The 25816-nt window shown below is 45.5% G+C and overlaps 1 protein-coding gene and 1 non-coding gene across 2 annotated transcripts in view; one reads left to right on the top strand and one right to left on the bottom strand.

Moving 5' to 3' along the window:
* FER1L5 (fer-1 like family member 5) overlaps nucleotides 1–21328 on the bottom strand; it is a 60269-nt gene extending 38941 nt beyond the window's left edge. The window contains exons 1-12 of the mRNA XM_066267763.1: nucleotides 21244–21328; nucleotides 15358–15410; nucleotides 14653–14744; nucleotides 13422–13530; nucleotides 12206–12260; nucleotides 11650–11759; nucleotides 8992–9120; nucleotides 8247–8309; nucleotides 7272–7322; nucleotides 1803–1833; nucleotides 751–866; nucleotides 425–548 (exon numbers count right to left, since the gene is read on the bottom strand). Of these exons, the coding sequence (XP_066123860.1) occupies nucleotides 425–548; nucleotides 751–866; nucleotides 1803–1833; nucleotides 7272–7322; nucleotides 8247–8309; nucleotides 8992–9120; nucleotides 11650–11759; nucleotides 12206–12260; nucleotides 13422–13530; nucleotides 14653–14744; nucleotides 15358–15410; nucleotides 21244–21328 (1018 nt within the window). The remainder of the gene's footprint in view (nucleotides 1–424; nucleotides 549–750; nucleotides 867–1802; nucleotides 1834–7271; nucleotides 7323–8246; nucleotides 8310–8991; nucleotides 9121–11649; nucleotides 11760–12205; nucleotides 12261–13421; nucleotides 13531–14652; nucleotides 14745–15357; nucleotides 15411–21243) is intronic.
* TRNAN-GUU (transfer RNA asparagine (anticodon GUU)) lies at nucleotides 20663–20738 on the top strand. Its single transcript has one exon. It is a non-coding gene; the product is annotated as a tRNA-Asn (tRNA).
* Nucleotides 21329–25816: the final 4488 nt, after the last annotated feature.

The raw sequence follows: 25816 nt of genomic DNA, 5'->3' as shown, positions 1-25816 counted from the left end.
TTTCTGAGACGACAGTTGTTGGTTTTTTTGGGGGGGTTGTTTTTTTGTTTTGAGGAGGAAATGGAGAGGAGACAGAACAACTTAAAAACCCTCCCCCATAATGTGATTTGGCGTCTCCTGGGAAGACCTCTCCCATTTTCACTCTCCCCGTGTGTGCTGTTCTGTGTCATGACCCACGATGGCAGCAGGGATAGGGGCTGACCTGGAGAACCTCTGCACTGGAGTATCAAAGACAGGTCATGCCCATTTTAAAGGGTGTCTGTAGGGCCTCTAGAAGACTACTTTTGGTGGATTTTAAGTTCAACTTCTCCCTCTACCCTAAATCTTAAGTTAGTGTCCACATAAACCAGAGAAGCCCCATGGGGACCTAAGGCAGCACTGTGCAGAGCACCTCAGGGTTGCTACCTCCCACCCTGACTCTCACTGAGATGAAGGTCCTCCGCACAGTAGATGAAGAACTGTAAGTAGGCCGTGTTGATTGGGACTATCGTTGACTTGAAGATCTGAATATCGGTGTCATCAGCCCCACAGGGCAGCTTTTGATCTACCTGAAGAGACCAGAGAGCTGACAGGGTTAGAGTCACTGGGAGGTCATGGCCAAGGCCACAGGGGCAGTGAGTGGACAACCCTGAAGTGACACAGTGGGCAAATGAAAGCATGTGAGGATCAGTGGCCATTTGGATGGCCCATGGGTACCTTACAGAAGCAGCCAGGGTAGGAAGTGTTACTGGGATGTGAGGGGCAGCTCACCAGGGCCTGGTCTCCCACTCCAAGAGCACAGATGGTGGCCTTCAGGTAGCCTCTCAGACCACTTCTTGGGTCATTTGACTGGCAGAGGCCTAACCATTTCCTCAGGAGTGTGTGACCTGGAGAGGCAAAGGGTTCATGAGAGACCAGCTTCCAGTCTCCATCCTTCTCTTGTCTTTGTGTGGGACGGGAATGTGGAAACATGTCTCTTATTCTGATTACCATCCAGTAGTAGGAAAATGAGCCAAGATAGTGTCCTCACCGGGCTGCCAGCTATTGCCTTTAGATAATAGGGACTCCTCTTTCCCATCCTATAAACCTACAGTTGTTACTGTCCTGGTATGAAAAAGACAAGAATTTTCCCCAACTTTAAGTTCCAACCTCAACCTGGTATGTTTGTTATGGCTGAGTCATAGAGGAAACCTCTATTCAAACTTCGCTTCCCCAACATTGGTCTCAAAGGTAAAAAGCCCAAGGCTGTGTTAAAAGATTTGTATTTGAGCCTGACCAGGTGGTGGCACAGTGGATATAGCATCGGACTGGGAAGCAGAAGACCCAGGTTTGAAGCCCCAAGGTTGCTGTCTTGAGCATGGGCTCTTCTGGTTTGAGCAAAGCTCACCAGCTTGAACCCAAGATCATTGGCTTGAGCAAGGTGTTACTTGGTCTGCTGTAGCCCCTAGGTCAAGGCACATATGAGAAAGCAATCAATGAACAACAAAGGTGCCGCAACGAAGAATTGATGCTTCTCATCTCTCTCCTGTCTGTTCCTCTTTTTGTCTCTGACACACACACACACACACACACACACACACACACACACACACACGATTTACGTTTGACCCAAAGGGATGCCTTCAGTTTTACAGAGAAAGATGTTCTTATAAATCAAGATAAAATACCATAATGTAAAGTAAAATATTATCAAGTTCAGAAAATAGTTCCCAGCCTTGAATACTCTCCCCCATGTGTTGAACATACAGAAATTTTGTGATGTTTTGACACCTGGCCTGGTTTTTGTCAGAAGACACACATATTTATACCAACTGTTTACTTACCTGGAGAATGGTAGATAAAACCAATATCTGTCTGAAAAGACAAGAGTAGGGTAAAGATTAGTTAGGGCTTCCAGCCAGGATTTGTTAACACCAAGTAAGCCGATGACCATATTAGCCACTTGTTCTGCATTAATCTTTTAGTATTAACAAGCAGGAAGTTGGTCCATATCTCCTCCACTGTACAGAGGAAGATACTGAGTTTGGGAGAGGTGCTCAAAGTCTTATAGCTAGTAAATGAAGAGGCCTTGATTGAAAGGAGTCTTAAATACCAGGCAGCACTGCCTGGCCAACAGAGCATTGACTCTTCTCCCTCCCTGAGTGTGGGAAGGGCTTCTCCTCTCCTGGGGAAGAGGATGATCAAGGAAGGAGTTGGCAAAGACTATGAGTTTTCCCTTTTCCCTGAGAGAATGTTTCTGACTGAGGCCGGAGGGATGTGGTACAGGATTGAAGTGGTAAGGGGCATGGCCAACCTGTAACTCACATCTGAAAGGTCCAGAGAGCAGTCCCCAGATCCTGAATGTTAGGATTGCTTTAAAACCAGTTACCCTCTTGGCCTGATCTGTGGTGGTGCAGTGGATAAAGTGTTGACTTGGAACGCTGAGGTCGCTGGTTTGAAACACCAGGCTTGCCTGGTCAAGGCACATATGGGAGTTGGTGCTGCCTGCTCCTCCTCCCATCTCTCTCTCAAAACCCTCTCTAAAATGAATAAATAAAAAATGTAAACAAACAACCCAGTTACCCCTTTGGATTAGGTAGGCAAAGCTTTCTTAGATACAGTAACAAAAGCACAATCTATAAAAGAAAAATCTGATAAATTGGACTTCATCGAAATAAAAAACTTCTGCCTGACCAGGCATTGGTGCAGTGGATAGAGTGTCGGCCTGGGACACAGAGGACCCAGGTTTGAAATCCTGAGGTCACTGGCTTGAACGCAGGCTCATCTGGCTTGAGCATGGGCTCACCAGCTTAAGTGCAGGCTTGCTGGCTTGAATGTGGGATCATAGACATGAACCCATGGCTAGCTTGAGCCCAAAGGTTACTGGCTTGAGCCCAAGGTTGCCGGCTTGAGCAAAGGGTCACTGGCTTGACTGGAGCATCTCAGTCAAAGCACATATGAGAAAGCAATCAACGAACAACTAAGTGCTGCAATGATGAATCGATGCTTCTCATCTCTCTCCCTTCCTGTCTGTCTCTCTCACTGTCCCTCTCTCCCGCTTAAAAAAACAAACAAAAAACAAAACAAAAACTTTTGCTTTTTGAGACACTATTAAGGAAATGAAAAGTCAAGGCACATACTGGGAGAAAATACATCTGATAAAGGACTTGTATCCAGAATATATAAGAAAATCTCAAAACTGAATAGTAAGAACATAACCCAATGTAAACAAACAAAAGATTTGAACAGATAGAGAGGATATATAGATGACAAATAAGCACACAAAAAGAATGCTCAACCTCATTATTCATCAGGGAAACACATCACCATGAGATACAACTACACATAATTAGAATGGCTAAAATAAAAAATATGGACTATATCAAAAGAATGTGGAGCAACTGGAGCTCTAACACACTTATGCTAAGACTATAAAATGATAAAGCTTGTTTAAAATTTGGGGGGAAAAACATTAGAAATTTTCCATATACCTATTATATGAGCTAGTCATTCTACTTCTACATGTCTACTCAGGAGAAATTAAAGCAGATATCACACTAAGATTTATACATCAGTGTTATAGCAGCTTTACCATAATAGCAAAAATCAGAAATAATTTAAATGTTCATCAGCAGATGAATGGATAAACAAACTGTGGTACATCAATACAATGAAATGCTACATCCAACATGGATGCATCTCAAAGCAATTATGCTGAGTGAAAGCAGCCATACAAAGAAGGAATATATGCTGTATGATTCAATTTATATAAAATGCTAGAAAATGCAAAGCAATCTATAGTTACAGAAAGCAGACCATTGGTTGCCTGGGATGGGAGGGGGCGGGATGGGGGTTAGAAGGAAGAACTACAAAGAGGCACAAAGAAACTTTTGGGGGTGAGAGATGTGATAGATATGTTTATTATCTCGATCGTGATGATGGTCTCATGGGTGTATACATATTTTTAATGTATCAAAGTATATATTTTAAATATGTGTAGTTCCTTGTATGTCAATTGTACCTCAATAAAGCTGGAAGAAAACAAAACTCAGTCATCCCTAAAAAAACCAAAAACCTCACTTACCCCTAATAAAGTAGTAGATATTGGTAGTAGATCTAAGTAGCTGTTAACAACATAAAAATAGAGACCAACAGACATCCTGTGTCTCCTGCTTAAGTCAACTTGTCAAAGAATTGACCCCAGTCTGATGGAGCATCTAGATGGAAATACCTGGACAAAAGGACGTGTGAAATGATCCCCTGGAGATGCAATAGCAAATTCCAGACTGGGGGAAAACTCTGTAGACAAACAAGTTTGTTTCTTTAACAAATAAATTGCAAGGAATAAAGTGCCACAGAATTAAAGAGACTTGAAAATACATTATAACCAACTTCAATGTATGCGACTGGTTTGGATCCTGGTTTGAGCAAACTACAAAAGGAATTACCCTGGCTGGGTAGCTTAGTTGGTTAGAGCATCATCTTGATATGCCAAGGTTGTGTGCACATTCAAGAATCGACCAGTGAATGCATAAATAAGTGGAACAACAAATTCATGTTTCTATCCTTTTCTCTCCCTTCCTTTCTCTATAATCAGTTAATTTTTTTTTTAATTTAAAAGAAATTCACAAGACAACTAGGGAAATTTGAACACCAAACTAGAAAGGTTTTTATTTAAGGGTTTTTTAATTTTATTTATTTATTTATTTATTTATTTATTTATTTTACAGAGACAGTGAGTGAGTCAGAGAGAGAGATAGACAGGAACGGAGAGAGATGAGAAGCATCAATCATCAGTTTTTTTTGTGTGTGTGTTTTTTTTTATTTTTATTTTATTTATTGATTTTTTAGAGAGAGAGGAGTGAGAGAGAGAGACAGAGAGAGAGAGAGAAGGGGGAGGAGCAGGAAGCTTCGACTCCCATATGTGCCTTGACCGGGCAAGCCCAAGGTTTCGAACCGGTGACCTCAGTGTCCCAGGTCGACGCTTTATCCCACTGCGCCACCACAGGTCAGGCTCAATCATTAGTTTTTCATTGCGCGTTGCAACACCTTAGTTGTTCATTGATTGCTTTCTCATATGTGCCTTGACCGCGGGCCTTCAGCAGACCAAGTAACCCCTTGCTGGAGCCAGCGACCTTGGGTTCAAGCTGGTGGGCTTTTCCTCAAACCAAATGAGCCCGCACTCAAGCTGACGACCTCGGGGTCTCGAACCCAGGTCCTCTGCATCCCAGTCCGACTCTCTATCCACTGCGCCACCGCCTGATCAGGCTATTTAAGGGGTTTTTTTAAATAATTTTTTTTTTTTTTGACAGAGACAGAGAGAGTCAGAGAGAAGGACAGATAGGAACAGATAGACAGGAAAGGAGGGAGATGAGAAGCATCAATTCTTCATTGCAGCTCCTTAGTTGTTCATTGACTGCTTTCTTATATGTGTCTTGACGGGGGTGAGGGTGGGGTCCAGCAGAGAGAGTAACCCCTTGCTCAAACCAGCAACCTTAGGCTCAAACCAGCAACACTGCACTCAAGCCGGTGACCTTCGGGTTTCGAACCTGGGTCCTCTGCATCCCAGTCCGATGCTCTATCCACTGCACCACTATCTGATCAAGCAAGAAAGTAACTTTAATTTGTATTAGAGTTTTCCAAGTGTACAGCCCCTTGTCGTGGATTGTCAGCTTTAGGAAATAAAAATACAGATGCCATCTGAAACCTATGTACTCTTATTGATCAATGTCACCCTGTTAAAGTTAATTTTCTTTTTTTTTTAATTTTTTTTTTTTAGATTTTATTTATTCATTTTAGAGAGAGGAGAGAGAGACAGAGACAGAGAGAGAAGGGAGGGAGGAGCAGAAAGCATCAACTCCCATATGTGCCTTGACCAGGGAAGCCCGGGGTTTCAAACCCACGACCTCAGTGTTCCAGGTCAATGCCTTTACTCACTGCGCCACTGCAGGTCAGGCCTAAAGTTAATTTTCTAAATAAAATTTTTTTAAAAAGAAAGAAAAATATAGATGCCTGCTTAAATTTGAATTGCATCTAAATAGTGACTACTTTTCAATATACATTTGTCTCCTGCAATATTTCACCAAGAGCCCTAATATATATATATAAGATTTTATTTATTAACTTTACGGAGAGAGGAGAGAGAGAGAGAGAGAGAGAGAGCGAGCGAGCAGGGGAGTGAGAACTATCAACTCATAGTTGCTTTAATTTAGTTGTTCACTGATTGCTTGTTGTATGCACCTTGACCAGGCAAGCCTGGAGTTTTGAACTGCGACCTCAGCATTCCAGGTTGATGCTTTATTCACTGTGCCACCACAGGTCAGGCTGGGGCATACTTCTATTTACAAAGCATCTGTTGTTTAAGATTTAGACTTGGCCCTGGCCGGTTGGCTCAGCGGTAGAGCGTCAGCCTGGAGTGCGGGGGACCCGGGTTCGATTCCCGGCCAGGGCACACAGGAGAAGCGCCCATTTGCTTCTCCACCCCCCCTCCTCCTTCCTCCCTGTCTCTCCCTTCCCCTCCCGTAGCCAAGGCTCCATTGGAGCAAAGATGGCCCAGGCGCTGGGGATGGCTCCTTGGCCTCTGCCCCAGGCGCTAGAGTGGCTCTGGTCACGGCAGAGCAACACCCCGGAGGGGCAGAGCATCGCCCCCTGGTGGGCAGAGCGTTGCCCCTGGTGGGCGTGCCGGGTGGATCCCGGTCGGGCGCATGCGGGAGTCTGTCTGATTGTCTCTCCCCGTTTCCAGCTTCAGAAAAAAAAAAAAAAAAGAAAAAAAAATTAGACTTAATGGGCCATCCTGTATTTAACCTGACAACCCCACCTTTTCCTGATCTTCCTGGATTTGGGAACTCTTCGTGGAGCCCCTTCTGATTGTGTAACCTTTCCTTGTCTCTCAGCTTGTGTCTTTCCAAAGCAAACCATTCTACTCTGTCCTTACAGGCAGCACTCTTACCCTGGGTTTCTCTGACAATTGCTTCTTTGGAGCTTCTGCTTCCAAAAACAGAGGCTTTGGAGACAGAGGCTTGAATCGTGTCTATCATATTATGTGTGCGAACTTCAGCATGGCATCCAATGCTTTTATGAATGTTTCACATCTTAACCCTCACGATATCCCTGTGGTTATCACCCTCATTTTACAGATGAGGAAGCAGAGGCTCAGAATGACTTGTCTAAGTCACCCAGTTGGTAGGTGGATCCAAATCTGGATCTTTCTGCATGAAAATCCAAGTCTTTTCTCTGGGCCTTGTGCCTGGGGCCCAGAGTAGGTGGGTCTCTTTGAGGGGTTCCCCAAACCAACTCCTTTCTCCAGTGCTCACTTGGAATCTCCCGATCTCTGAATTGAATCTCATCGCTGAGGAATTCATCACCTGCATGGGAATTCCCAGAAAGAGCTCAGTTATTTTACAGACAAGTTTCCCCCACCCCCACGGGAGAAACTGTAGGGGCACGTTCAGAATTCTTCAGGGTTTACTCTAGGTTTACGCTTCCTACTGGCCAATTCTATACATCCACATAGGTTTTTCTCCTTTACTCCTTGGAGAAACCCTGTGAGGTCCCGGTTTTTAGTTCCATTTTCCTGATGAGAAAATTGATTAGAGAGGCCAATTCACTTGGTTAACCAAAGGTCAACACAAAGCCAAATGTTGCATTCAACTCTCTCAATGCCTGTTATCTTGGTTGTTTCCTAATGCCTGTGTTCCACAAATGAGGAAACTCTTCGAGGATAGTCCTCCTCTTTCTACTCAGTCCTGTGCTGGGGAAATAGGAGGCATATGATAAACACAGGTTCATCACTCTGACCAAATTCCCTCTGGTAGAGAATAGAATTTGCCACGTCATGGGGACATCAGAGGGGTCCTCCAGTGGCATGAGAGTCCTGGCACATGGGAAGAGGCTAGCAGTTGGCATTCCATATTTGTTTTTATTTTTACTTTTATTGATTTCATCAGGAGAGGAAAGGAAAAAGAGAGACAGAAACATCAAACTGTTCTTGTATATGCTCTGATCAGGGATCAAACTGACTACCTCTGTGCTTCGGGACAGTGTTCTAACTAACCGAGCTATCCGGCCAGGGCCTTATTTGTTTGAATGAATGAATGAATGAATGAATGAATGAATGAATGTTAGTCTGGGCCTCTGGGGAGTGATGAAAGTGGTGGAAATACTGCCTTGGAGTCAGAAAGACCATGTGAAGTGACTCTGGCTTTAAGGGTAGGGCTGGGGAGGAGCTGCAGTGTATCTCAGAACTGAGGTGAGACAAGAGAGTGGACACATCTTATCTGGTTCTTTACCCGAATTAAGATGATGTCATCGAAGAACTTTGCAGGAACCTCATAAAAATTCTGGAAGAAGATCTGAAAGACAGGATGGGGATGAAAGTGGACAATGTTTCTTCCCCACTTAACCCAACAACTCAGTAAGCCAAAAGGCTCAGAGTGGTAGGCTTCTTCCCATCACTGGCACATTTTGGTAACTCAGCTTATACTTCTCTTATGCTCCTCCTTAAGAAGCAGAGGACTGCCAGGCTTCTGGGGTGTTTTATTGGAGGGAGCCTAGATAAAGGGCCAGGGTAGGGGATTTCTAGAGGAACCTGTTCATGAGCAGCTCAAGGTCCAGCTAGCCACCCTGGATGGAGATTGGAGCCTCTGCCTCCTAGATTGCCCTGTCAGTCCACTCCACCCTCACTCCTTGCTACAGCCAGAACTTTCCCTCTCAAATGCAAACTTGGCTCTGTCACTCTCCTGCTTCAGTCTTTCTGCAGCTCTGCATTTCCCAAGCACCATCAATGACAAACCCAGTACATTTTGTAGGCTCCCCTTCCCATGTCTACAGTACTAACAATAATTCCTGAAAATTACCCATCTGTATTCCCAAGCACAGTGCTCAGCCCTCTGTAGGTGCTCAGTAAATGTTTGTGGACACATGAAATCACCCTAGTCAAGGAGTAAGCTGACCGCCTGCCTACAGGAAATTCCTAGACCAGCTGGCAACTGGGCCAAAGTGCCCCATTCAGCCGTAAAGGGCAGGTGGGCCTACCTCGTTGAAGAAAGGGTTGTTTCCCATCTTGGTCCGTGTGTAGAATTGCTGGCTGCCGATGACCACCTTTACCAACGGCTTGAGGTTGTTGCCCATGAGCTGACGTGCTTCAAACACCTTCACTTGGACCTATCAAAGACAAAATAAGACCCTGATATTGGGGACCTGGGGTCTTCCACAGGGACTCTCTAAAAGAATCAAGTGTTGATGAGAAACATTTGTTGTGGATAGGAGAGCTCCAGGAAGCATGCTGGCAGAAGCTGGGTCCTTCTGCCTGGAGAGAAACCTGGGGATGGCCTTGGCTCTCTGTCCTTCTTGGAACTGTCACTTCCATTGCCTTGCCCTTTTCATCCTGTGTGGACTTAGTTTTTCTTCTCCACTGATATAGGCTTGTTCCAGAGCAAGAAAAAAAAGTCTAATGTTTCTGTTTGTTGATTTTTATTTTATCTATGACTTTTTTAAGGAACTGAAAAATTTTAAGTTTCGTGCAGTTGAATCTATGATCTGTGGTATAGCTCTGATTTGTGATTTCTTCTGCTGCTTTTAAGTACTTTAACTAGACTCAGTAAAGGGACCATGACACTTGAGTCTAGAATTAGAAGGCAGGAAGGAGAAGAGCAACTTGGAACCACGTGAGATCCAGGCTGGCTGAGCCGGTGGGAGAAGGAAATGGCAATGGTGGTGGCGAGTAGGGCACACAGTCTTGGGAGCTTGCCATCTGACTACGGGTATTAAGTAGCACACAGCACTCCCTGAGAAGGTTGTGGGTCCAGTCATTCTCCATGTGGCCTCCTGTGTCTCCAACAACTCCAGGGGCATTTCAGAAACTGACACACATGCAGCTACCTGAGCATAAGAGACAATAGTGGGTCAAACCAGGCTGACAGCCCTTATGTCAACATTTTGTCCTAACCACTATGACATTAGAAGGGGAGTAACATAGGCACACTGACCTTCTGTCCTGTGGTAAATTAGCCTGGTGAAAAAAGGTGGGGAGCCTGACCAGGTGGTGGTGCAGTATATAGAGAATCAACCTGGGATGCTGGGGACCCAGGTTTGAAACCTGTGGTCGCTAGCTCGGGCACAGGTTTATCTGACTTGATCATAGGATCATAGACATGACCCCATGGTCACTGGCTTAAGCCCAAATGTTGCTGGCTTGAAGCTCAAGGTTGCTGACTTGAGGAAGGGGTCATTGGCTTGGTTGGAGCCCCCCGGTTAAGGCACATATGAGAAGGCAATCAATGAATGACTAAAGTGCCACAACTACAAGTTGATACTTCCCATCTCTCTCCCTTCCTTCCTGTCTTTCTGTCTGTCTCTCTTAAAAAAAAAGGATTGGGGACAACAGGGAGAGGGAAGGTATTTGAAGGCAAAGGCCTGGCGGCTAGAGAGAGGCTTATAAATGAGGACTGTGAGTTGTTCAGGATGTTAATGAAGGGTGCAGAGTGGCAGGGGCAATGGGGAGGGTGTATTGGAGTAGCAGGCTTGGTGTATCTAGGGCCTGGGAAGCCATTGTAAGGAGTCTAGCTTTGTCCTTGGGACACTGAGGTGACCTTATTTTTAAGGACATTTTTTTCCTTCTTTTTCCAAGTGAGAGGAGGGGAGATAGAGACAGACTCCTGCATGCACCTGACCAGGGTCCACCTGACAACCTCTGTCTGGGGCTGATGCTCTGCCCATTTGGGGCCATGCTCACAACTGAGCCATCCTCAGCACCCTGAGCTGATGTGCTTGAATCAATTTAGTCAAGGCTGTGAGAGGGGAAGAGAAAGAAAGAGAGAAGGGGAGGGAGAGGGGTGGAGAAGCAGATGTTTGAAGAAGAGAAGTTGCTCTTCTCCTTTGTGCCCTGATCGGAAATAGAACCCAAGACATCCACACGCCAGGCCGATGCTCTACCACTGAGCAAACAGGCCAAGGCCTTAAGGACACTTTTAAGCAGGTGCGTGGAATGACAAAAATAACATCTTTGAAACACCACTTTGAAGAATGGACAGGAGAGAGCTGGAAGCCTGGAATTTGGGAGGAGCCTATCAAAGTGATCCAGGGAAATGATGGCTCAGGCCACAGAATGGGGGTGGCAGTGGAGATGTGGGAGCGGTCAGTGATATTAAGAGTTGGCTTTGGCCAGTGGCTGGATGCAGTGGGTAGATGAGGAAGAAGAGCAGTCGAGGATGACTCTCAGACTCCTAAGCAAGTGGCAGGCAAAACAAGGTTAGAGATTAGAGGAAAATTGGGGGTTCCAAAATTCACAGTGGAGCACATGGACCTTCCCATAGATCCTCTCAAACTCTCCTTAGCTTTTCCCATACAGCTAATTTGATCTTGCATGCCTTGGGTTGTCAAGAATCCCATGGACTCCTGCAGGGCAGGGCCCAGGCCTTCTGCTCTACATCCCTGGCACCTGCCAGGACCTGCTGGTGCATAGCCCTCAGTGCCTCCTGTTGCCCCACTGGCACAGTCTCCAGCTTCAGCTATGTGCAGAAGTTCTCCAGAGCGGCCTGTGGGTGAGCAGGGATGCAATGAGGTTCTGAGGACCTATAGCCTGGCCTGAAGCTCCAACCTTCTGCCACAACCTTGTGGAGAGGCGGGGATAACCTGGAAACACTGGGAGGTGTCAGGCAAATTATATGGGCTTTCAACCTAAAAGGTCCTCACTTGAAAGTGCTGAGGCTTTGAGGACAGTTCCTTGTGCACAGCATAACTGGGAATCATCAGTTTCTGCCTGGTTACTTCTTGTGCAGTTATGTCCAGGAGGTCTTCATTCCCTAGGGAAACATAGGATGTGCTCTCAGACACTGGGGCTCAGGACATTTTGAGACATTTCCCCATTTTATCTTCTATCATCCCCAAAGACTAGTTCCTGCCCCAAACATGGCCAAGACCTGATAAGGGTACATGTCTGCCCTAGAATAGTCCATGGGCGCCTCCTACCCTCAGTAATCCTGAGTCCCACTCTCCACATATGTGGGCTCTTAGAAATAGCCATTATCACCTCCTCCTGCAGCCCATTGGAGGCTACAGGTATAGAGGTGACAAATGGACATGTGGAGGTGACAGAGAGCTTCAGTTAAGTGTCTGGAGATCTGACCTCTAGACCTTAACCGGGTCACAATCCTTCTGTAACCCTCAAGAGTTGGGTCACAAAGGTCTCAAAATGCCCATCCAGCTATGCCTGGGGAAAAGCAGGGGTAAGCTCCATGAAAAGACATACCTGTCTTCTCAATATCCTGGTTGGTCATAAGGGCCACATGTAGGGTGATAGTGCTCTACAAGGCAAAGGGGAATTGTAAAACAGATCATGTAATCCTTGGCCAAGTCACAGCACTGGAACCCAGCCCAGCCTGTGTTCATGCTAATTTCTCCTGAGTGGAATGATGCTGGCCATATTGCAAGTCCACACCACAGGGTTCACTGCAGTCTGGGGTGCAGGGTGGTTGTAAACTGATAGTTATAAACTTAGAAAGTGGATAGACAAATGGACAATGGTCAGAACATATATGAAAATGGGACTCTGTCCCACAATCTACAGCACTAAGCCCAGGAAACCAACCCAGTATCTACAATAATCAGCCCAGAAAGCCAGAGTGCTATAAATCAGACTTAGAGGAAGTCAGATCACTAGCTCTAGCAACAATCCAGGAAGCAAACAATTATGATCAGCCCCAAACGGCTAGAACTTGATTAATAACTGTAAATCTGCAACATTCTTCATTTTTGTCCCCACTTCCAGCTTAGGACCAATGAGAGAAGCCAAATGTGCACCCTAACCAAACACATAGGGCACTCAGCTTCTAGTAAGATCAGTTACAGCTTCTCCAGACCACAGCTTCCCATCTACACACACCTGGGGCCTTTCTTTTTCTCTGCTATAGAGTTTCCCCCCTCCGCTGCCTTTGAGTCTCCGGGCTTGGGGACCTCATCATAGGGTTAATGGTGTCTGACTCCCTTGCTGTAGCCAGCTCTGAATATATAGCCTTTGCTGGTTCTCATCTGGTTGGTCTTTCTTTGTTTCCACATGTCTTAATCACCTCTTCTGTAAATCCTTCCATGATGTCTCAAGCAGAATCATTCATTCCCTCTTGACCACAGTGACCTTCACCTTTGTACATGTGTGCTGGAACACTTGTTACTGTGAGTAGTGCCTATTCCAGCAGACTATGGGTTTCATTCAATGTAGTTAGTATCCTAGGCTTATCACAGTTGCAGACACTCATTGGATGATCAACTAAATAGTCTAAATGTGTACATAGAAGGGTGTCAGGGGGGCAGGGTGGGGAAGTCAGGGACAATATGGCAATGTGATGGGGTCCCCCAGTGCAAAAAGCATTCTCTTTGGATGAAGTCAGTGGGCCTCTGCTGGAGCAGAGTAACCCAGTTTTTCTGGCTGTCCCCAGTCCCCCAGCCACCCTTCCTGGGGTCCAACTCACATCTGTGGGCATCATGGAATGGTTGAGGAGAGTCATGTCCTTCACATAAAGAACATTTCTTGGTTTTTTCACCAAGGGTTTGAGCAGTATTGTGGCCAGGCCCATGAACCTGGGGAGATGAGAAGATGAGAAGCAGGTATGGGAGCCTGAGCCAGGGGAAGGGGTGTCCTTCCCTGTCCCAATCAGGACTTTATCTAGAGATAGTTTTCTCTCTTAGAGGCTCTGTTGTCCACAAAGAGGCTGAAGAAAGAATGCAGTGATGGGGAGCATCATCAGAGGGTGCAGGGATCTCGAGTCTCTGGGAATTGGCTTTGGGGCTCCCTGAGCAGTGGGCTCTGCCTGGCTAGCCCCTTCCTAGATGCTCTGTTCCCACACTAGTCCTGAATGGGAACAGTGCCAGATAATAGCTAATTGGACCAAGGGGTGGACACTTGATGACCAAAACTGGGTTGATCAGACTCTTTCATCCTAAGAATCTTGATCTAAGATGCCATAGCTTCCATCTCTGTAGATGGCAGTTTCAGCTGAATGGGACCTTGATAGGAAGCAGGACTAAGTAGAGAGAAGCAGAGATTTAAGAGTCCCATGGCTTCAGAAGAGACAGAACTGCTCTTGGACTCATATATATATTATATATAATATAATTTTCATTTTAGTTATTGCACAGGAGAGAGAGGGGGGGACAAACAGGGACAGAGAGAGATGGGCATCAATTCTTCGTTGCAGCGCCTTAGCTGTTCATTGATTGCTTTCTGATACAGGCCCTGACTAGGGTGGATAGGGGGACCTCCAACCGAGCTAGTGACCCCTTGCTCAGGCCAGAGATCTTGGGTTCAAGCCAGTGACATTTGGGCTCAAGCCAGTGACATTGAGGTCATGTCTATGATTGCATGCTCAAGCCAGCAACCCTGCATTCAAGCTGGTGAGCCCATGGTCAAAAACTGGATGAGCCCGTGCTCAAACTGGCAACCTCAGGTCCTCTGCATCCCAGCCGATGCTCTATCCACTGCGCCACTGCCTGGTTAGGCACCTGGGCTCCTAGGTTCGTAGTTCTAGTTGATCTGCACTCCTAGTCTCACTCTCCTTCCACAAATCCCCCCCCTTTTTTTTGTAGTAGCTGACTGGAGTGGGTTCTGGTGCTTGTATCTGAGTTACAGATTAGAAACAGGAGATGCAGCATTTGCTGTAGCTTTCGTCAGAGGTTCAGGCTCCTTGTGTTTCTCTGTCTCACCTTTCTTTCTTTATTGAACCCAAATCCCGAAGGATGACTTGCAGGAAAGAATCATTCTGTAAGGGCTGGTTCCAGAGGTGCCAGATTAGGGTCTGTGGGAGGCACAGAGAGGTCAGCATCCCTTTTCTACCCTCCCCTTCCCATCCTTCCAGGAAATGAGGAAAGATGCAGACAATGGGCTAGCACTGTTTTTCTTCACCTGAGGAAACTCCCTTAAATCTAATTTCCTCAGAGGATGGCATTTGCTACTTTTCACCAAGGTGCTAAACATCTACCTGGGCCTCCATAGCTTGAATGGCAGTATCGTGGGCATGTTGGTTAAGAGGTTTGAGTTCCAAGGGGCAGGGGTGCCATGGATGAATGGAAGGTGAGGAGGAGAAGGAGTCTTGCACAGGGAGCTTAGTCTCTGCTTCAGGTTTCTGGGGATATCAGGGTGGCCCGGTTGGACAAGATGGACTGTTCCATGGTCTACCCCCAGAGTCAAGGAGAAGGGCCAGGGCAGTGATGGGCAGGTATGGCTGCTGCAGCTGCAGCCCTTAGGTCTTCACAGCCTTGTCAGCTCAGGTGCTACTCCCAGGCCAAGATGCCCAACCTTGAGGAAAGCTGGTGATGCTTCATGTCCTCTCCCTAGACTTCTGAGCATGGTTTGACTCACCCTCATTGTGGGTGTCATTGCTCTTCTGGATTTGTCCTGGTATGTCTTACCTCATTCCATGTGGGATTATTTCCTTCCATCTCACAAGTTTTCTTCTTGATATCTGCAAAGACAGCAAGGGGCTAGTATTAGCTGCAGGAAATATTTCAAATTCTAGGTTCAAGTGGGCTAAAGAGAGGTGGGATGTATTAGGTTCAGGTCCAGGACCCCTTACAAAAAACCTCAGCCAGGTTGGTCTTTAGGTGACCCAGTACCAGAGCAGTTCCCGTAGCTCTCCAGCTAAGCAATCCTGATTGATGTCTTCCCTCCGCCTGACCCTCGGACATTCTGCCAGCTAGTCACTCCTCCCATTCACTTACTGAACATTCTGCTGCTTGGCCATTAATCACTACCCTCCGTTGTTTAACCTTTCCACTGTCCAACTGCCTCAGGTATCATGAGTTTTCTCCCTGCAGCGAGCCAGAAATTCAGCCAAACTCAGCCCCGTATAGGCTGAGGTTTTTTATCCTCTCGCTGCTGACTAGTCTGCTTGCAGATGCATAAATAAATCTCTTAAAAACTCATCAGGCCTTGTGCGTCTGTTGGGCAAACAAGTTTGTAACAGGTTTACTCGCTTATATTTTGCCTAACTGTTGCATTGGCGCAGGGCAGAGCATTGTGTGTGTAGTCTATGGAAAGCTGTGGCTGTTTGCCCTCAGGTTGGCAAATTGCAAATTGCTGATTGCCTTCCTGCTTGGGAGGGGCCATTGTTTGCTGGAGAAGGTTTTTTTTCCCCTAGCCTGTTTTGCTGGAGAATGCAGAGAGAGAGAGAGAGAGAGAGAGAGAGAGAGAGAGAGAGAGAGAGGCAGAGAGAGTGCTGAGGAGCTTGGGAGCCCTGAGATTTCTACCCTACCTGTTCAGCTGGGGAGTGCTGTGGCTGGTGAGGGCCTATGAGTCCGGTTGTGGAATCGGAGACCGGGTAGGGGCTTGGGAGCCCTGAGGAGAGGGAAGCAGTCCTCCCTGCCTGTTTGCTTGTCCACTGTTATGAGACTTTAATAAATGGAATGGCCCACCATTCTCTGGCTCCACAGTTTGTTTACTGTCTGCCTGAATCCAGTGAGAACCTGTATGGCCATGGAGGCAGCCCTTAGCCTTACAGTGTCCCTCCTTTGGTGACAGAAAGCACTAAGAAAACTTTCATAGACCTAAAAGGGTCCACATGCTGAACATGACAAGCTCAGGGGAGGCCTGAATGGTGGCCTTGCAGACTAAGAGACCTAATAACTACATAGGATGGTCTGAAATGAAAACTTTCTAACTAAAAGCAGTCCACAGCAGGCAGGTAGTCAAGTCTTGGGCAGTATTTTTCTCTAACAGAGACCTATGCTTACCTTAATTGAGCCTGTCTGTTGTCTTTTGCATCTACAATAACATATCTGATAACATGCCTTTGAAATGTAGGAATAATCTTCTTTTCCTGCCCTCTCTGGGTGCAGCTACCCCACCAAATCAAAAGCCACAAATCCGCCCATTGTTGTTATCATGTTAATTATAACTGTTAACTATCATGCTCTACCTATGTAAAAGAAATTTGAGTATATACATTTTTACTTTTTCTACAATTCCAAAGATTCCACACACACCCTTGCTTTCCTCGGCCTCCCTAATCTTCACCAACAGATTCATGTAACTCACTTACGTCTTCCTCTTTGATTCTGATGTATAAAAGAAATGGTAAAACCACCATTTTCCGGAGCATTTCCTCAACCTGTGGAAATATTGTTTCCCAGCAATTGTTGACAATTTGGCTCAAATAAACTCACAAAAATTCTTACAGGTTTGGACGTTTCTTCTGTTGACACTTCAAGCCTATCTTATGAGGTGTAACCAGGTACTGATTGATAGGGTTGCAGGTGGGTGCCATGACCTCCTCCTCCCTTAGGTAGATGAAAGGACATTAAAGAATTGGACATTCCAGGTCACTTCCCCCCAGACATCCAGATTGATTCACCTGGGTGTGGAAGGTCCTCTAGCTTATATATGGTTAATCCCTGTCCTCCAGTGACTACCAGCTCCCACCCTCGAATACCTTATTTAACCCTACCTGTTAGAGAACCAGTTGCTGACCTCCGCCTTAGTAGTCAGCCCTGCAGCTGACCTACTAATAAACTTTTCTTGCCTGAACTTGGGTGTTCTCCTTTGGCTGACCTTACACTGATTACTTCATCTTCAAGGGGTTTCAAAATCTTATTATTTAAAGAATAACATCACCCCACGTGACAGATAATGCTTTGTGTTTGTTTCATTTTCTGAGTGGACATGCTGTAGTTCCCAACCATCTTGCAGCCAGGTGGGACCGTGTGACTTGTTCTGGCCACATGAACATGGGAGGGACATTCACGACTGTCAGGTCTGACTCCTAAAATTTCCCATGAGCCTCTCCATTCTCCTCTTCCCCACTCCCCACTCCACATATTCACAGTCATTCTCTGCTGGCAGGTTGGTGTCGCTGGTCTCTAAACCCCTCAGGAGAGCTGCCCGACCAGCACGATCCACGCAGGGCTTGGTGTAAGCAAGAGATGAACTTTTACTGTGTTCTGGCACTGCGCTGTAATAGTTTATTTATTCTTTTTTTAATTTTTTTTTATTCATTTTAGAGAGGAGAGAGAGAGAGTCAGAGAGAGAGAGAGAGAGGAGAGAGAGACAGAGGGGAGGAGCTGGAAGCATCAATTCTCATATGTGCCTTGACCAGGCAAGCCCAGGATTTCGAACCAGCGACCTCAGCATTTCCAAGTCGACGCTTTATTCACTGCGCCACCACAGGTCAGGCATAGTTTATTTATTCTTAGAACAAAGCCTAATGTACCCAAAGAGGCAATCCAAGACATCGATAATGGGTTAAAAGTTCTTTATTCACTAAAATCTCCCTCCTACAGAAATATCTTTAACAGTCTGTAGCCTTGGGAAGAACCTCTAATTTGTTAAATTAGAGATTTTTCTGAGAGAGAGAAAGAGAGAGAGAGAGAGAGAGACAGAGAGAGAGAGAGAGAGAGAGAAGGAAAAACAACTTGTCTACCTCATGTTCTTTTCTTCCACCATTCCCCAAACCTCCAAACCTCTTCATCTGGCAACAAGTCCCCAAACCCCTTTCATTTCCAACCATTCCCCAACCCCCTCATCCAGTTTCCTGAAATTAATGCTATTCCTACTTCTCCCTTCCCCTTCATATCGCCATTTAAACTAGCCAGTGGGGCAAGAACCAGCCTAGGGCCTACTTTAGGGATAAAAACAGACCCACCCCACCCCACCCCGCCCTATCCCCTGCCCACAGGCCTGCTGGCTGGTTTTTACTGGCAGCAGCATGCCATTCTGCAGAAGTTATTAAAAATTGCCTTGCTGAGGTATTTTGTCTCCATGAGTCTTGCTTAATTGCAACTCTAACTTGTGTGTGTGTTTTTTAACTTCTGTCTCTTATAAAAAGTACTGTATCTTTTTGCTCTTGGCCCTAATTTTCTCATTCCCCACACCTCCTGGAAAATGTCATTTGCCTACAGCTACCTCTCCACCAACAGATGGTTCATTTTTCTTTGTCTACTTTTTTTTTTTTTTTTTTTTACAGAGGCAGAGATAGACAGGGACAGACAGACAGGAACGGGGAGAGAGATGAGAAGCATCAATCATCAGTTTCTCGTTGCGCATTGCGACTTCTTAGTTGTTCATTGATTGCTTTCTCACATGTGCCTTGACCGTGGGCCTTCAGCAGACCGAGTAACCCCCTGCTGGAGCCAGCGACCTTGGGTCCAAGCTGGTGAGCTCTTTGCTCAAGCCAGATGAGCCCACGCTCAAGCTTGCGACCTCGGGGTCTTGAACCTGGGTCCTTCCGCATCCCAGTCCAATGCTCTATCCACTGCGCCACCACTCGGTCAGGCATCTTTGTCTACTTTTTGATCCCAGCTCTTTGTCATGAAGATATACTTAATCTCTTTCATTCTCTCATTAACCCTTTAAGCCCTTCTCTCCTCACCTTTCTTTCTTTTTTTCTTCAAATTTATTTATTTATTTGAGAGAGAGAAAGACAGAAACATCAATCAGTTCCTGTATGTTCCCTGACCAGGGACTGAACCCACAACCTTTGCATATTGGGACAACACTAACAAACCGAGCTATTCTTGAATTTTTTTCTTTGCCTATAAAAAATGGAGTCAATAACCTGACCAGGCTGTGGTGCAGTGGATAGAGTGTAGGCCTGGGATGCAGAGGACCCAGGTTTGAAACCCTAAGGTTGCAAACTTGAGTGCAGGCTTACCAGCTTGAATGTGGGATCGCTGGCCTGAGCATGGAATTATAGACATGACCCCAAGCTCGCTGGCTTGACCAAGGGGTCACTGGCTCAGCTGGAGTCCCCTCTCCCCCATCAAGGCACATATGAGAAAAACTAAGGTGCTGCAACTAAGAATTGATGCTTTTCATCTCTCTCTCCCTTCCTGTCTGTCTGTCCCTATCTGTCCCTCTCTTTGTCTCTCTCTTGTTAAAAAAAAAAATAAGGAGACAATAAAACTTGCCTCAAAAATCATATTTATGAAAATATAAATTTTTGTTGACTGTAAAAGTAATTAATATTCTTGGGCAATTAATGGAAATTATAGAAAGAGTTGTACATTATCTTTTAAAGTCTACATATGTTATCTTTTAAAATCCTCACATTGACCTTATGAAGCAGATACTTTTATTCTTTTAAACCTGAGTTTGGCCTGGCCAACTGCGGTGGTGCAGTTGATAGAATGTCAGACTGGGACCTGGAGGACCCAGGTTTGAGACCCCAAGGTTGCCAGCTAGAGGCCAAGGTCGCTGACTCGAGCAAGGGGTCACTTGTCCCCAGTCAAGGCACAAATGAGAAAGCAATCAATGACCTGATCAGGCAGTGGCGCAGTGGATAGAGCATTGGACTGGGATGTGGAGGACCCAGGTTCGAGACCGCCAAGTCGCCAGCTTGGGCACAAGCTCATCTGGTTTGAGCAAGGCTCACCAGCTTGAGCCCAGGGTTGCTGGCTCGAGCAAGGGGTCACTTGGTCTGCTGAACCTCCCCCGCCTCAAGGCACATATGAGAAATCAATCAATGAACAACTAAGGAGCTGCAACGAAGAATTGATGCTTCTCATCTCTCTCCCTTTCTGTCTGTCCATCCCTATCTGTCTCTCTCTCTGACTCTCTCTGTCTCTGTCACAAAAAAACAAAAAACCTGAGTTTGTGGCACATCCTTAGTTCACAGAAACTTGAGATAAATAATTTGAGAAAAGTATTAATCTTCTCTTTTTCCCATAAGCATGCCCTAGAAAAAAATGGGAGGCAGAGATATCATAATAAAAAATAGCAATAGCCCTGGCCGGTTGGCTCAGCGGTAGAGCGTCGGCCTGTTGTGTAGAAGTCCCGGGTTCGATTCGCGGCCAGGGCACACAGGAGAAGTGCCCATTTGCTTCTCCACCCCCCCCCTCCTTCCTCTCTGTCTCTCTCTTCCCCTCCCGCAGCCAAGGCTCCATTGGAGCAAAGATGGCGCGGGCGCTAGGGATGGCTCCTTGGCCTCTGCCCCAGGTGCTAGAGTGGCTCTGGTCATGGCAGAGCGACGCCCCGGAGGGGCAGAGCATCGCCCCCTGGTGGGCAGAGCATCGCCCCTGGTGGGCATGCCGGGTGGATCCCGGTCGGGCGCATGCGGGAGTCTATCTGACTGTCTCTCCCCGTTTCCAGCTTCAGAAAAAATCCAAAAAAAAAAAAAAAAAAAAAAAAGGAAAAAAAAGAAAAATAGCAATAAAGATGATAAGTTTTGAAAGAACTGGAAGGTGTCTACCCTAGCTTTCTGTCAGAGCAGTTTTCACGTTATAGGGCCCCAATAATCCTATATTTTCACTGAATTCATGTTGCCTCTTGAGTGCCTTTCTTCCATCCAGGACCCTGGTGCTCACCTCTGAAGTAGACAGACACACAGGCTCTGGGTGGGGGGGTTAGGGGCGGGTTAATTTTGGCAGACTCCACGACCAGACGAAGCATGTTGGCAACCTTCTTCCCTCCAAAGCTTCCTTCTTGGAGCACCTTGGTTCAAGGCTTCTTCTCTCAGGGCTCATGGGGTTAGTGGAGCCTTGAGTCTGTTGCTTAGCAATAGAGGCAGTGATATCATAAATATGGGTGATTCCAGGTTCTGAGGAGGAATCAAGGGGAATAAAAGCAGGAAGAAGTCAGAGTATGAAGCCAGGGGTTTGAGGTAACTAGGCCCATAGAAACAAAACAAGGCTGCTTCTCATTTCCTTTTTCTTTTCCCTGTTCTTTTAAATTTTTGTTTCCTTCTGATTTCAAGATCAGATATAAAGGTAATACTTTCTCTTTATACAACCAAGTTATCTGGAGTGAACCATTGCCGAAGTCATACAATTTAGATGAGAAAAGAAGAGGCGAGACAATCTGAGAAAAGGAGTAAGAAAGAAAAGATGATTTCAGTGATGTTTTAGGAGAAGTCCTGCCTAATATGTAAGCAAATATCTAGGTCTTTTTCTGAAGAAAACCTAAGTCCAGGTAGGAGCCTCTCTTTAAGAAAGGAAATTAGCTTTTTAATTAATGAGCTCTTCTGCCCACTGGGCTTGTCAAATTAAAGAAAAATCTCAACACCATTGCAATTTTGCTTGTGGCATCTTGACTGCTGTCAAGACCTCTTGGCCTGAGGACAGAGTTGGGTCATTTGTTCTTGTCATCCCCATGAAGTCTTTTTCTGCTTGAACATTATGTAAGCTACAGCTTATCCAGTGATTAGTGTGAAAATTAATGCATGTGGGTTTTTTTAGGTTTTTATTTCTTTTTCCAAGTGAGGGTAGGGGAGATAGAGAGATAGACTCCTGCATGCGCCCAACCAGGATCCACTCAGCAACCCCCGTCTGGGGCCAATGCTCTGCCCATCTAGGGCCATGCTCATAACCGAGCTATTTTTAGTGCCTGAGGTTGAGGCTCCACAGAACCATCCTCAGTGCCTGGGGCCAATGCTCTCTAACCAGTCAGCCATGGCTGTGGGAGGAAAAGAGAAAGAGAGAGAGAGAGAGAGAGAGAGAGAGAGAGAGGAAGGGGAAGGGGGAAGGGGAGAGTTGGAGAAGCAGATGGTCTCTTCTCCTGTGTGCCCTGACTGGGAATTGCACCCAGGACTTCCACATACCAGACTGATGCTCTACCATTGATCCAACCTGCCAGGGCCTATGCATGTTTAAAAAATGCATATTAGTTGATGAAACCATTTGAGCTTTTGCAGGTCTGCCACAAACCAGCGCAACTCATAATTGCGCAGGTCTCAAGTGGGAATGGTGCGAGATTAGGAAATAAACAGAGAGAAAAAAAGAATGGAATCCAGAGGCCTCCTGCAGGCTGATGTCATAAAGCTTTATTATATAGTGCAGAGAACAAAAGCTATTTGTAAAAACAAGAAATTTCTGATACAAAGTCACATATCTAAGATATAAACGGGGATTTTGGTAAGAGTGCATCACTCCCCAGCATGCAACAGCCAAGGGTGTAGGGAAGAGCTTAGTCTTAAGAGGGTGTGGAGAAGAGCTTAGTCTTAGGCTAAGCCCTAGACTGTAAAGATTTTGTCAGTTTACAGCCTGTCTCCCACACATGTCAGTACATGTCTTTATTCTGCCCTTGCACTAGCTGATAATATGCTGTATGTATCAGTCAGGATGAACTCTTATGCTGAGGTAACAAACAAACTCAAAATCTCAGTGTCTTAAAACAGTAAAGATTTTTTTTTCCAGCATTACTGAGGTATAATTCCCATACTATTAATTCTCTCTTTTAAACTATACAATTCAGGTTTTTAGTATAGTATTCACAAGGTTGTGCAACTATCACCACTATCTAATTCCAGACATTTCATTGCCCTGAAAAAAACCCTCATATCCATTAGCAGTTATTCATTTCTTCCTTTTCATAGCTCCTGGAAATCATAAATCCACTTTTTTTCTTTATAGATTTGTTGATTATGGACATTTCATGTACATAGAATCATACAATATATGTTCTTTGTGACTGGCTTCCTTCACTTAACATGTTTTCAAGGTTCATTCATGTTGTAACAAGTACCAGCATTTCATTCCTTTTTATGGCTTAATAAATTCATTGTGTAAATAGACCACATTTTGTTCATCCATTCATCAACTGATAAACATTTAGGTTGTTAACATTTTTTGGTTATTATGAATAATGCTGCTTTGAAAATATGTACACTTGGATATATATATTCAAGCATATACCTAGGAGTAGAATTTCTGGGTCATATGATAACTCTATGTTTAACTTTTGGGGGCACTGCCAGACTGTTTTCCAAGGTGGCTTCATTGTTTTACAATCCAATCAGCAATGCAAGGATTTTCATTTCTCCACATACTTGCCAACACTTTTTTTTTTTTTTTTTTTTGTATTTTTCTGAAGCTGGAAACAGGAAGAGACAATCAGACAGACTCCTGCATGCGCCCGACCGGGATCCACCCGGCACTCCCACCAGGGGCGATGCTCTGCCCACCAGGGGGCAATGCTCTGCCCCTCCAGGGCGTCGCTCTGCCGCGACCAGAGCCACTCTAGCGCCTGGGGCAGAGGCCAAGAAGCCATCCCCAGCGCCCGGGCCATCTTTGCTCCAATGGAGCCCTGGCTGCGGGAGGGGAAGAGAGAGACAGAGAGGAAGGAAGGGGGGGATGGAGAAGCAAATGGGCGCTTCTCCTATGTGCCCTGGCCAGGAATCGAACCCGGGTCCCCCGCACGCCAGGCTGACGCTCTACCACTGAGCCAACCGGCCAGGGCCGCCAATACTTTATTATTATTTGTTGTTGTTGACTTTTTTAGCCATCTTAGTGTGTATGAAGTGGTAAAGATGTATTTTTCCTTTTGAATTATGTCTCCCATTGGTGTTAACCAACCAATTAATCATCAGTCGGTCAACACAAGAACCATCCTCTAAGTGCTGAGCTATGTTCTGTGAAGGATACAAAGAATCCCTGACTTCAAGGATTTATGCTCTCTTTACAAAATAAAGAGAAAAGTTAACACAGAGCAGTTTACTATCAGTACCAAAATTCTTATTGGAACATCAAGGGCCCTGCAGGCTCTGGCCTAAGTATGTCTCTCCAACTTCTGTCTCTCTCCACTCACCCTGTTTCCTGGCTACACTGTCCTTACCCTTATTTATTTATTCACTTATTTCTACCTCAGAGCCTTTGTCTTTGCTGTTCCTTCTCCTGGAGAATTCTCTCCCAGTTTCTACCATGTGCAGAGATGGATTTAATGATGGGTGCACTGGGCGCGTGCCCTGGCCCTGACTTCTGAAGGGCCAACCAAAACCCCAACTTTACACTTTTTTCTAATGACTCTAAGTTTATGTGCAATTTTTTTAAAATAAATTTTTATTGCCTGACCAGGCGGTGGTGCAGTGGATAGAGCGTCGGACTGGGATGCTGAAGACCCAGGTTCAAGACCCCGAGGTTGTGAGCTTGAGCGCGGGCTCATCTGGTTTGAGCAAAAGCCCACCAGCTTGGACCCAAGGTTGCTGGCTCCAGCAAAGGGTTACTCGGTCTGCTGAAGGCCCGCAGTCAAGGCACATATGAGAAAGCAATCAATAAACAACTAAGGTGTTGCAACGCGCAGTGAAAACCTAATGATCGATGCTTCTCATCTCTCTCCATTCCTGTCTGTCTGTCCCTGTTTATCCCTCTCTCTGACTCACTCTCTGTCTCTGTAAAAAAAATAAATTAAAAAAAATTTTTAGAAAAAAATTATAAAAAATAAATAAATAAATTTTTATTAATTTTAATGGAGTGACATCAATAAATCAGGGTACATATGTTCAAAGAAAACATCTCCAGGTTATTTTGTCATTCAATTATGTTGCATACTCATCTCCCAAAGTCAGATTGTCCTCCATCACCTTCTATCTGGTCTTCTTTGTGCCCCTCCCCCCCAACCACCACACTCTTGTCCATGTCCTTTAGTCTCGTTTTTATGTCCTACCTATGTATGGAATCATGCAGTTCTTAGTTTTTTCTGATTTACTTATTTCACTCCGTATAATGTTATCAAGATCCAACCATTTTGTTGTAAATGATCCGATGTCATCATTTCTTATGGCTGAGTAGTATTCCATAGTGTATATGTGCCACATCTTCTTTTTTTTAAAATTAATTAATTTATTTATTCATTTTTAGAGAGGAGAGAAAGAGGGAGAGAGAGAGAGACACAGAGAGCAAGGAGCGAGAGAAAGAGAGAGAAGGGGGGAGGAGCTGGAAGCATCAACTCCCATATGTACCTTGACCAGGCAAGCCCAGGGTTTCGAACCGGCGACCTCAGAATTTCCAGGTCAACGCTTTATCCACTGTGCCACCACAGGTCAGGCCACATCTTCTTTATCCAGTCATCTATTGAAGGGCTTTTTGGTTGTTTCCATGTCTTGGCCACTGTGAACAATGCTGCAATGAACATGGGGCTACATGTGTCTTTACGTATCAATGTCTC

Source organism: Saccopteryx bilineata, chromosome 3 (assembly GCF_036850765.1).
Source record: "Saccopteryx bilineata isolate mSacBil1 chromosome 3, mSacBil1_pri_phased_curated, whole genome shotgun sequence".
Lineage (NCBI taxonomy): Eukaryota > Metazoa > Chordata > Mammalia > Chiroptera > Emballonuridae > Saccopteryx > Saccopteryx bilineata.
The sequence above is the reverse complement of the archived record's forward strand: the minus strand, read 5'-3'. Positions and strand labels throughout refer to the sequence as shown.